General features: G+C 45.9%; 1 protein-coding gene across 1 annotated transcript; it reads right to left on the bottom strand.

Moving 5' to 3' along the window:
- Positions 1–684: 684 nt before the first annotated feature.
- Positions 685–4,209, bottom strand: S100A7 (S100 calcium binding protein A7). Its single transcript, XM_070467362.1, has 3 exons — positions 4,106–4,209; positions 2,496–2,652; positions 685–903 (listed from the first exon to the last, which is right to left on the bottom strand). The coding sequence occupies exons 2-3, from the start codon at positions 2,634–2,636 to the stop codon at positions 739–741; spliced, it is 306 nt and encodes a 101-aa protein (XP_070323463.1). The 5' UTR covers positions 2,637–2,652; positions 4,106–4,209; the 3' UTR covers positions 685–738.
- Positions 4,210–12,612: the final 8,403 nt, after the last annotated feature.

Raw genomic sequence — 12,612 nt, forward strand, 5'->3', positions numbered from 1 at the left:
ACATTAAATAGTCCAGGCTTTCCAACAGGGGAACACTCTGTTCTTTTTGTAGGACCATTGACTTAAAGAGTTTTAGTTTTCTGAGGACAAAAACCACATCACAGAAGACTTAGTGCACAGAACACAGGATGGTAACCCCCTCACACTCTTTTCTTCTCTCTAATCACAGGTACATGGAACAGCCAATAAAAACTGTCAATATTCAAGGATAATTCCTCTGCTGAGGAACAACCTAATTGATGAAGGTGGAGCTCTCTTGCCAGCTCTGGTTGGAGAGACACCCTGACCCTGGATCCCTACAGGCAATGAGGGCTGGGGGTACAGAGCAAGAGATTGATCTCCCAGGAAAAAGCACTGGCCATGTTCCAGTGTCTTCAGAAGCAAATGCATCATTTAGATGGTTGAGATTGTGTAAATGAGGGTGTTTGGAGGTGGGCATGTATTGAAACCACATAGAGTGATTGTGAATCTGCCTGTATGTGTACTTCCTCAGGAGATGTTTCCTCTTAAACAATAAACTTGTCAATTTTCTTTGCAAAAAGTCTCATCACCGCTGTACACTGGGAAGGAGATTTGCTGGGAAGAATTTGTTCATATACTGGAGAATCTACAAAGCAGGTAACTGACCATTGCGTATTCTGTCTGAGCTACATGCAGCAACAAAAAAGGAGGAAGCAACACAAGTTTCTGGTGAGAAGACACTTTATTGTTTCTCGGGTGGTCGGGAGGCCTCTGGGCTCACTGGTTTCCCCCAGAGCAGAGCTCCGATCCGTGGCTGTGGTTGTGGTAGTCAGTGGCTATGTCCGCCAGCAAGGACAGGAACTCAGAAAAGTCAATATGGTGGTCCTTATTCTTGTCTTTTTTATCAAAGATATTGGACAAGTAATCTCTGCCTCTTTTCTCCTGTGGGGAAAAAACACAAAACAAGGCAATTTCAGCCCCACAAGAGTGATGAGCTGGGAGAAGAGGAAGAGGCAGAGACAGAGAAAAGAGGACCCAGCACAGCCCAAAGGTATCTGGTGTGGCATTGAGGAGGGGAGGTGTGGGATGAGGTGGGGACACTGACATCGCCCTGCAGTTCAACAGAGAGTCCTTCCCCAAGTGTGAACTTGGATGGGAGATTCACATGGGGAGCATGCTCTGCCCTGAGTTGCCCTGACCGGTGTGCTGATGGGTGGTCTCCAGCCCCAGGCCACCCCCTCAAAACCCCCTACGAGGCTGCACCTACCTAAGTTCTGCTCCAGGACTCAAATAAACTCTGCGCTGTGCTCAGTCTGTCTGACTCATTATGACTCCGTGAACTGTAGCCCACCAGGCTCATCTGTCCATGGAGATTCTCCAGGCAAGAATACTGGAGAATCTATCCCTTCTCCAGGGGAACTTCCTGACCCAGGAATCAAACTGGGGTCTCCTGTATTACAGGCAGATTCTTTACCAGTTGAGGCACCAGGGAAGCCCCAGATAAGCCCTACTCATGTGTAAATATAACCGAATCACTGTGTGGCATACCTGAAACTAGCACAATATTATAACTATATTATATTATAACTATATACATATTATAACTGTATTATCGACTATACTTCAATTAAATAAATAAATAATACATAAACTCCATCCTTGTCATCTTCAATCTAACCCTCCCCTCCTATTTTCTCTTTGGGCTCCAGGATCCTACATGCTCTGAGTTCCCTTTTCTTACTTACCCAACCTCTTTGTTACCTAGTAACCTCTTCTTTTTGTAATTCATTCCGAAAATTCTAATTGTCGAGTTAAATCAGGTCAGCATTGCAAGAGGAGGCGTTAAATTCTGTCAGTATGCATTTATACAGAAAACAACCGACTTGGTCCAGAGGTGAGAGGGATGGGGGAGAGGCAAGATAGGGGAAGGGGATTAACAGGTACAAACTACTAGGTATAAAAAAAAGAGAGAGATAAAAAAATGCAAAGTACAGCATAGAAAATATGGCCAATGTGTTATAATAACTTTGATGGAGTATAATCTATAAAAATATCAAATCACTATGTTGTACACGTGAACTAACACAACATTGTAAATCAAATATATTTCTAGATAAATAAGTAAAATTTTGTGCTTCTATTAAAAAAATTCTGCCAATGATGGAATTTCTGTCACCTTCCCTCTGATCTCAAGAACCCTGAGGGGAGCCTCAAGAGCCTCTCAAGATCTGAGCAGAAGAGTTTGAGTCTCATACAGAAGGTGGGGCAGGTGAGAGGGGACCCATCCACTGCCCTCCAGTTGTAGCGCTTTTTGATAACTTATCATCAACTACTTGTATCCACACATTTTCCTACTTTGCCACATACATCATCTCTTTACACCCCAATATAGGACAGGATAGGAAGTTCTATGATGCACTTTTGCAGATGAGAATATGAGGATCAGAGAATGAGAGTGACTGGCCCAAAGCCACCCAGGAAAGGATCAGTCATGCCAGGACCCAGTCACCATGGGGGACCAGATCCCCACTCACACAGGCACTGAGGAAGTTGGGGAAATTCTCCTTCAGCAGCTGCAGCAGGGCCTCCTTCTCGATGGTGTCATCGCGTCCTGAGTATTTGTGAAACAGCTCGATCAAGGATGTAATGGCCTGCTCAAGCTGAGAGCCGCTCATCTTGGCTTCAAATAAGCTGCCGGAAGAGGAGTCAATGACCTTTTGTATCCTCCCCCCAGGGGCGGGTCCCCAAGTTAGGACACCTGGACGGGGACTGAGCAGCCAGTGAAGCGAGGCTCAGATGGGGCAGAAGAAACTGTGCTTCTCCACGTGGTGGGGGGAGTGGCCGAGGATCAGGAGGGTGTGACCAAGTGTGGGACCTGGGGCCCCACAGCTCAGGGTGTGAGTAGGTGGAGGAGATCAGCAGACTCCACTGTGGTGAGGACCACAGCGTGTGGAAGCAGAGATGGGGGTCAGCCCCAGTGAGAAAACTGAGTCTGAGGTGGGACCCAGCAACCAGAGCCTTTGGGTGACCCCACACCCCAAACAGCAGCAAATCCATCTCCTCCAGGTTCAGCGTCAGGGTCAGACTCAGGGGGGCGGAACAGTGTCATCTCTGCTCTGGTCTGAGCCTCCTGGGCTGCTTCAGGAAGACCCCCTAGAGGCCACCCCGCCTCCAAGACCATAAGCAAGCTCTGCATGAGATGGGCAGAAACACAGCCCTGTTCTGAGCCCTGGGAGGGGTCTTCCTGGACCACCCCTGAGAGAGAAGGAGGGACTAGGGACCAGAGTCAGCCTGGGGTTTGGAATGAACAGAAATAGATGCCCCAGTTCTAGGCTATTGGGTGGAATGTGGGAGATGGGGGTCCTTCTGATTTTCTGTTACTGGGCACTACCTGCATCTCCAAGGCTTGGCCTCAGTAAAATAGAGAGAATGTCTGACTTCCCTAAGCAGCTTCTTCCCCCAGCAGTCAGAGGTCTGGGCTGCCCTGGACCCCAACCAGAGAAACTGGACAGAGCAGCCCTCCCAGCCCAGACTTTCCTAAGCAGCCAGGAGATGACCTGTGTCACGTGTGCCAGTATCTAAGACAGACCCCACTGCCTTCTGAGGTAGGAGAAGGACCCCCCTGTTCTGTCAGCAAGAGGACCCGCCCAAGGCCTCTGTCAGCGCGGCCGAGAGCAGCGCCCAGCCCTGTGTGTGGACGGCCCCTGAGCCTTTTCCTGCCGGGGGCGGGGGGAGCGCTGGTTGATCAGCCTTTCACCCGAGGGGGCAGGACGTCTCACCAGAGTGATGGTGAGCGGGGGTCCAGGCCTGGGGTTAAGGCTTTGGCTGGGGCTCCCACTCTCCTCAAGGGTGGGGTCGGTGGGTTTTTTGACCTGATAAGCAGGTGAGTCCAGAGAAGGAAGAAAGCAAGAGGAGGGGGAGGGTCCTCAGCTCCCACTGGGCACGTGTCCACCAGAGCTTCACCGAGGAGCCGGTGGAGACGCAGGGAGTGCTGGTCATCTTGCCACACAGATGGGGCCTCAGCAGGGGTGAGGCACACAGGCCTGTGGGCAGAGTCGGGACTGGACCACAGGCTCCCGCTTCCCCTCCCAGAGCTGCTTCCCGGCTCCTCCTAGAAAAGGGAGATAGGCTGGAGCAGACTTACCAGATCAGAGGAGACGTCACCAAGGAGGAGGACGAGTGAGGTGTGCGCTGGACAGAGACTGGTCCCTTTATAGGGCTCAGCCGGGCTCTTCCCGGGGCTGGGAGCCCTGCGGCTCTGTTCGCTCTCTGCCTCCTGGAGCATTGCCCCACTCAGGAGGGTGGGCCACACCCAGGAGGGTGTGTTCTGCCTTTCCCAACAGATCCCCAGGACACATTGCACCTCCCAGGATCTTCCCCTAGAGACTTCTCTGTCCCCTGCTTGATCTGGGGCCAGTGGGGTGTGTGGCAACAGGACAGGGATTAGAGTAGAGAAAACTGGGTTTCTGGACCTAAGAAAGGTGGAATTTTGGACACTGAAGGCAGCAAGGTCTCCATTTTCGTTCACTTAGTCCTTCTACAAACTTGGTCTGAGTGTAATAACCACGATTTACTAAGAGCAAAAGATGTGCCAGGCATCAAGATACCTGCTGCCATTGCTGCCTGCTTAGTCCTCACCAGCTATGAGCTAGGTCTGTTGTCTCCAGGTACGAATGGAAAATCAGGTTTATAAAGATTTTAAGATTATACAGCTAGTAGACAGTAGATTCCTGATATGATCCCAGAAAAGCCTAATTCAAAACCTTCTATTAATCCTTCAACTAAATCTCAGGACCTTCCTGCTGGGACTCACAGTCCAGGGGAGTGAAGTAGGTCAGCTCACTGCCATCTTCACAGCCGGTCCTCAGTGGGTCCTGGGAGGGAGACAGGTGTCAGGACCCACAGTGACAGATGGGGGAACATGGAGAGAGCAGTGGGCTCAGCCTAGTCGCCTGCTGCTGAGGGGACTCTCAGGGTCAGAACCCCGAGTCCTGGCTGCACCTCCTCACTCTTGAGTTCCCTTCTCAGCCCCTGGGTTGCCTGGGCCAGCCGGGCCCACCGTTTAGGTCCAGTGGTGGTGATGACCATGGGATGAGGCTGGAAGCGGGGACTTGGGCAAAGTCTCCTCTTGGATCCTGAGCTGACTTCCCCCAACTCTTCCTTAACCTTTCCCCTCCCTCCATGCTAAACAGTCTCTTGGAAGTTGGCGGCCAGGCCTTGGGCTCTGCTGTGTCCTAACCTGCTGCAGAAAGGCTGGTTCCAGAGCAGGAAGCAGGAGCCTGAGGGGCTCCTGGGGACCTGCCCTGCTGACTCACTGGGAGCTCTTGCTCCCCTTGGGACTTCCTCCCATGGAGTGAGGGAGCTAGTTCAGGCATTGGCGTCCCTGGGCTCCTTCCTACTGCGGAGCCCCAGTCAGGGCCTCCCAGCACACAGGCATCCCTATTCACATTACATTCACCTTCTCAGGCCCACTTCTCCCTGATTTATTCATTTAATCCATTCTCATCCCTGTTGAGAAGCCTCCCGAGAAGAATACACAAGACACTTTGGGCAGGGGAACTGAGACTTAATTCCCTCTTAAAGTCCAACTGTAGCTTTTAAATTTTGAACCATGTCAAAAACACTTAAAATTAGTTTTTTAGTATTTAGAGTTAATTCTCCTTTTGTTCAATTCTCAGCCTCAGTTTCAGAGACTGAGCTATTTATAATCGTAAGCTCCTGGAACACAAATACCTCCAATTTTTTGCAAGGTCCTGCTCTTGTTGTATTTATTTTCCTCTAATCTCCATCCCCATTCCATTCTTCACAAAAAGCATCAGTTTCTTCTGTTTATATGAATACATTCTTGCAAATGTGAGTAGTTATTTTGGTCCATGTGCTGTTGACATTTTTTTATATAGCTCAAACTTACAGAAATATACAGCAAACAAAAATGTATGTACAGCCCAGTAACTTATTTCTACAACTTATAACCTTCCTTAGATCAAAAAAGAAAACATGTCCCCCAGTCACCACCCCCTCTTCTCTCTTCTCATGAAAACCACCAGCCAAACTTACATGATTGAAGCTCTCTATTTTCTTTACAGTTTACCATTTAAGCATTTATCTGTATACACTGTAATTTGCCTAATTTCTGAATTTTACATGAATGGAAATAGCTCTCTGTGTTCTGTCTGCCTCCTTTAGATCAATAGTAAATTTTTAAGTTTCATCATGTTAGGATGTCTACTACTGTGGATTTTCACTGCTGTGCCGTATTCTTTTGCATGAAAGTGACCATGATTGTCAAAAATTCTGCTTCAGATACTACAAGCTGTTCACTTTCCTATCTTTCTTTCAGAGTGGTATCCTGCTCAGGTGACCAGAGATTTTGACCTGTGACCTCATGTTCCCTTGGTGTAGCAGCCTCCCTGTCTGATGACTTGTATGCCAGGGGCCCAGGGTAGACCCTGGTTGGATCTGTGCTGTGTTTAAGAAATGAGGAAGGGGGACTTCCCTGGTGGTCCAGTGGCTAAGACTCCAGGCTCCCAATGCAGGTGGCCCAGGTTCAATCTCTGGTCAGAGAACTAGACCCCACATCTGCAACTAAGATCCTGGTGCAGTCAAATAAACAAATATTTTTTAAAAAAGAGGTGAGCCTCAGGACACTGAGCCCAGATCCTGGGGACCAACTCTGGATCAGTCCTGTTCACTGTCAAAGACAGCAGTGTTTTCAATCATTCGCAGCAACCCAGTCACACCCCAGCATCTCCCGTGTCACTCACCACCACCAGAAAGGCTATAGGGAATCTTCCAGTGTCTTAACCAAAAATGCCTTTTGGTTAAGCCCAAGTGCTGCTCATCCAAGTGAAATCTAGTTTAAGTCATTTGTAAGGTTTTGGGTCTCCAGAAAGGAAGATTGCTCTGTTCACCCATCCAGGCATTGAGGAATACTAGCTTCTAATAAAACAGCCACTATTTGTGATCAAGCAGGGAGCTAGTGATTTAGTTTCCTAAAGTAAAAGCTTAGATTATTGTTCCCCTGTGTCAGTGGGCAGCCTAGTAGGCTGGAGCATTGAGCATGGGAAGCCAAGGGGCAGACTCAAATCACTAGCCTGACACAGAGCCACAGAGGAGGAGGAAGACCCATGGCAAGTATGGATCTGAGCAAAAGAACGGGATCTTCCATGAGGCTCAGAGCTGGGCTGGTGCCTCCAGCAAGGAACCCTGGCTGTGTTCTACCCACCAACCTCCCAGAGCATAGCAGCTCTGCTCAGAATTTCCCATCAGAACCCCAGGACCTACCTGTGCACACTGCACCCAGGCTAACTCATCCCGAACTTTTGCTCCATCACAAGCTCCATGGGGCTAGAGTAAAAGGGATGGGAGACAGTGGGTTAGAACAGAGATAAAGGGTTTGCTGAGCTCCAGAAACTGTGGCTTTGGGTGTCTGGAAAGGAAGACTGTTTTTATGCACCCATCCAGACACTAGCAGAAATAATAGCTAATAGTACAAGAACTCCCATTTATGAACAATCTGTACCAAGTACTATGCTAATGATTGAATTCCCTAAAATGCAAACTTAGATTATTAATTTTAGATGCTCCTATTCTGAAACACATATTCAAAGATAAAAATTACCCTCTAAGCACTGCTTTTGCTGCACTCCAAAATGAAAAGTTTTTATAAGTTGTCTTTTCATTTTCATTTAGTTCAAAATATTTTTTACATTCTCTTGATATAGCTTCTTTGACCCACATATTATTTAGAAGTGTGTTACTTGATCTGTGAAAATGTTGGGATTTTCCAGCCGTCTTTCTATTATTGATTTCTACTTTATTTCCAGTGTGGTCTGACAGCATACACTGTATGATTTCTACTCTTTTAAAATTGGTTGACGTGTTTTATGACCCAGAGTATAGTCTATCTTGATGAATGCACTGAATGAGCTTAAGAGGAACGTGTTTTCTGCTGTAGTTGGCTAAAGGAGTCTGGAAAAGTCAGGTAGATCCAATTGATTGATGACCTGTTCAATTCAACTATGTCCTTATTGACCTTCTGCCCATTATATCTGTCCATTTCTGATAGAGAGGTGTTGAAGTCTCCAACTTTAATAGTGCTAGTTGCTCAGTCATGTCCCACTCTTTGCAACCCCGTGGACCACAGCCCACCAGGCTCCTCTGTCCATGGGATTCTCCAGGCAAAAATACTGGAGTGGGTTGCCATTTCCTTCTCCAAACATTGATAGTGAATTCATCTATTTCTCCGTGCAGTTCGATCAGGTTTTGCCTTATGCATTTTGATACACTATAACTAGGAGCATACACAGAAGCATTGTTGTCTTCCTGAAGAACTGACCCCTTTCCATTACGTAATGCTGCCCATTGTCTCTGATCACTTTTCTTGCTCTGAAGTCTTGCTTTATCTGTCTGAAATTAATAATCAGTTAATTAATTAAAATCTCTAATTGTGTGTGTGAGTTAGTGTGGTATACTCTTCTCCATCTTTTTACTTTTTATCTATTTGTGTTTTTATGTTTAAAATGTGATTTCTTTAAACAGGCGGTTGCAGGGGTAGCGGGTGGGGGAAGGGAAGGGGGAAAAAAATTATAACTATTTAAGGTAATGAATGTTGATCAGCTTAACTGAGGTGATCATTTAACAATGTGTATTTATATGAAACCATCATATTGTATATCTTAAATAGACACAATTTTGTCAATGATACCACAATAAAACTAAAAAAGATGTTTTTTAAATGAAATAAAAGCAAGTTTTTGCAGAAAGCCTACAGATGAGCCCTATTTTTTAACTCACTCTGACAATCTCTTTTAATTGGTATATTTAGACCATTCACACTAAAAGTGACTATTAATATAGTTGGGTTGATATCAACCATATTCATAGCTGTTTTCTATTCATAGCTCTTTTTGTGAGTTTTTTCATCTTTCACTCTTTTTTCTGTCTTCTCTGGTTTTAACTGAGCATTTTACATGGCTCTGTTTTCCCTCTTAACATATCAATTATACTGTTTTGTTAAGTGTCTTTGGTGGTTGCCCTAGAATTTGCAATATACATTTGCAAGTAATCTAAGTCCACATTCAGATAATACTATATTGCTTCACAGGTCTTGCAGGTACCTTATAACAGAGTATACCCAATTTCCTCTTCTGCCTATTACATTGCTATTATTTATTTCTCTTGTAGCTAATCACCTAATACATTACCATAATAATTATTTTGGACAAACTGTAATCAATTAGATCAATTCAGAATAAGAAAAACATGTTGTGTGTCAATTACACCTTGATAAAAAATAAATTTATAAAAAATGAAAAAAATAAGAAAAATAAAAGGTTTTATTTTATCTTCATTTATTCCTTCCCTAACATTCTTATTCTTTATGTAGGTCTAAGTTTCTGACCTACATCATTTTTCTTCTTTCTGAAGAACTACTTGTGACATTTCTCCCAAGACAGGTTTAACTAGCAACAAATTCCCTCAGTTTTTGTCTTTATTTCTTCTTCACTTTTGAAGAATAATTTCACTGGATACAGAATTCTAGTTTGGTGGGTTTTGTCTTTAAACACTTTAAACACCCCACTATTCTTGCTTGCATGGTCTTTGAAGAGAAATCCAATAAAATTCTTATTGTTGTGCCTCTATAAATAGGGTGAGGCAGTTTTCTCCACCTCTGGTTTCTTTCAAGATTTTCTCTTTGTGTTTGAATTTCTGAAATTTGTATATAATCTATGCCTAGATGTGGTTCTTTGGGCATTTGTTCTGCTTGGTGTTCTCTGGTATTTCTGGATCTGTGGTTTAGTATCTGTTGTTAATTTTGGAAAATTCTCAGCAATTATTTCTTCAAATATTTATTCTGCTTCTTTCTTTCTTTTCCTCTGATATTCATGTTATATGTACATTACACCTTTTGTAATTGTCTTGTATATTCTGTTCTTGTTTTTTTCTCTTTGCTTTTCTATTTAGAAAGTTTCTATTGACATAAGCTTACTGATTATTTTCGTCAATTGTAGCCAGTCTACCAATGAGCCCATCAAAGACATTCATTGCTATTATAATGCTTTTTATTTCTGCTATGTCTACTTTCTACTATTTTCATAACTTTCTTAGAGTTTTCATCTTTCCAGTTACATTATCTGTCTAATCTTACATATTACCTACTTCCCACTTTTCCACTATAGCTCTCAGCATATTAGTCATAGTTATTTTAAATTTTCAGTTTGATCACTCCAGAAGGAGTATGCCCATGTGCACCCACTGCATCCAGTTCTGCCCATAGGGGTTGTGTCCCTGGACAAACTGTTTCTCTTCTCTGAGTCTTGGATTCTTCCACTGAAAGTGGAGTTAAATTACATTTTAGCTTGATTTTTCTTTTACCAGATTGTCGCAAATTTTTGCCTCCTTGATTCTGAAAATATTTGAGTCTGACCCTTGATCTTGAGTGTAACTTTGCCAGGAGCAGGACCCAGACTCCTTCATCAAATACTCAGTGTCCTGGAAACAAAGTACCATCTCTGAGCCAGAGAAAAACAGGTCCCTAAGAAGACCACCTCTCCTACCCCAGCACTGGCCTCTCCCCTCCTTTCTCATTGGAACCCTTAGGGTTTCCTGAACTCCGTGTCAAGTCCTCTACCTAGCATTCCCTTCCACCTCCTTTTTTCCCCGGGAAACACATCCATCCTTCAGCTGCCTCCATTGTGGAGCTTTCCCTGACTTCCTCAAAGAGGTTTTGCAGGGACCCCGGGTTCCAGCGGCACTTCCTCATCTCTTGGTTTACCCCAGAGTGGCACTGTCTCTGCACTGATCAGAAACACAGGGCCCTAGCCCTACCCGACAACACCCTTCGTGTGGCCTGGCAGGGATGGCACTTCCATCTCTGTGCCATAGTCTGCTTGTCTCCCAGTGGGGACACTAACACCACTTCACAGAACCCTGAGGCTCACAGGAGGCAATGGGTGAGAAACACTTGGTGAGGTTGAGAAATGAGAAGAGGTGACGTTCCTTTCGATAGAGATTCTGATGTGCTGCGTGACAGCTCTGATTCAGAGTCTGAAAGCGGTCCTCCCCAGGGTACAGCCGATTTACAGACGTGGGTGGGGGTTGTACATGCTTACAGCTTCCCTGGGTGTAACAGTAGCCTGGTTGAGAGCCATCAATTAGATACAATGGGGAAGGAGGAGCAGTTACTCCTGAGTGGAGCTTCAGTTAGGGAAATGACACCCACTCCCTCCCCCACCTCTGCCAAGCCGCTCCCAGAGCCTGACCCTCACATAAACCTCAAGTAAAACCTCCTGAATCACCCTCAGCAAAGGCAATATGCAACACAGTCTCCTTCTCCCACACTTGAGGCCTTGCCTGCCACCTCATCCACATATAACCAGTAAAGGCAGGACAGCTGCGTTAAAGGCAAGAAAAGGAGCTGGTAGTTGGAGAGAGGACTGGACACCCTGTCAAAGCCCCTGAGCCATCTCAGAGAGCAGAGTTGAAAAGGGAATAGGAGAGTCCCTCCCCCACCAAGGTCCCACACTTCTCTGGTTCGGTATCTTCACAGTGGTAATTAATCATTTACATACAAAAAAGCTTGCCTGAGTTTCCAGGGCTTTTAATAACTTCAAAAGGACAAACGAGAGACCAGGACCTGGCTTCCCCCAGAGGCTGTACCCAGGGAAGTGTCTGGAGGTGCGATGTAGGCTGCAGGAGGGACTGGAAAAGAGAGCATCCAGCGTTTGCCTATACCTCCTGTCACCCGAGCCTCACAGGATGAGGCAGTGATCCAAGCAACAGCCAGAAGCAGTAAAGAATGTCTTCTGCTCCAAAGACAGTGAAGAAACTTCTAGAAGGTTGCTCTGTTTATGTTACTCCTTCCCTGATCAAGAGCAGATGCGTGGCCTGAGCTGCTGACTTAACACAAACGTTTGTCCCATTGTCAAGATCTGGCTCAGCTGGCTGCATCACCGCCTCTGCCTAGACTGGCAATCCTCAGTGTGTGCTTTGGGGACCACCTGAGTCAGAAGCTCCAGATATTGTGAAAATGAAGATCCTGTGTTCCGTTCTTGGCTTACTGACCCCGGTTATCTGAGGTGAAATCCAAGAACCCAGATTTTAAACATATCCCAGGGTTTTGTTGTTGTTGTTTTTGTTGTTGTTTTGTTCGGTTTGGTTTGGTTTGGTTTCATTTGGGATTTGGGGGGTTTGAATCCTGGAGAGAGTCTGAGAACAAATGATTAAAGTGAAAGTTCCTAGAGGGCAAAGACCAGGCTCTAGGTGGCGTCATCAGCATAGACCCCTCCACAATTCCTCCACCTCAGGGCCCAGCAAAGGAACCAGAAGACAAAGGCCGTCTCTTCAAGAGGGCCTACTCTTCACAGGGAACGGGACTTTCAGGAACAGCCTGAGTCAGGATGCAGGCTCACCTCCCTCCTCCCCTCATCACACTGAGACCCTTGGTCCCCAGACACACCACCCCTTCCTGGACCACTTGCCTCTGTCCACACTGCCCGCACTTCCCTTCCCCCAGTTCTCCCACTGCTCGGTGAACCTTCCTGCTTTACCTAGCAGAGTTTTTCCTGCCATCATGCCCACACTTGCATCCCTATTTATCAACTGCCTCCCCCCAGTAATACTGAATGTCAGTGTTTACATCTTTCTCTC

The sequence above is a fragment of the Odocoileus virginianus genome, chromosome 5 (genome assembly GCF_023699985.2).
Source record: "Odocoileus virginianus isolate 20LAN1187 ecotype Illinois chromosome 5, Ovbor_1.2, whole genome shotgun sequence".
NCBI classification, from domain to species: domain Eukaryota; kingdom Metazoa; phylum Chordata; class Mammalia; order Artiodactyla; family Cervidae; genus Odocoileus; species Odocoileus virginianus.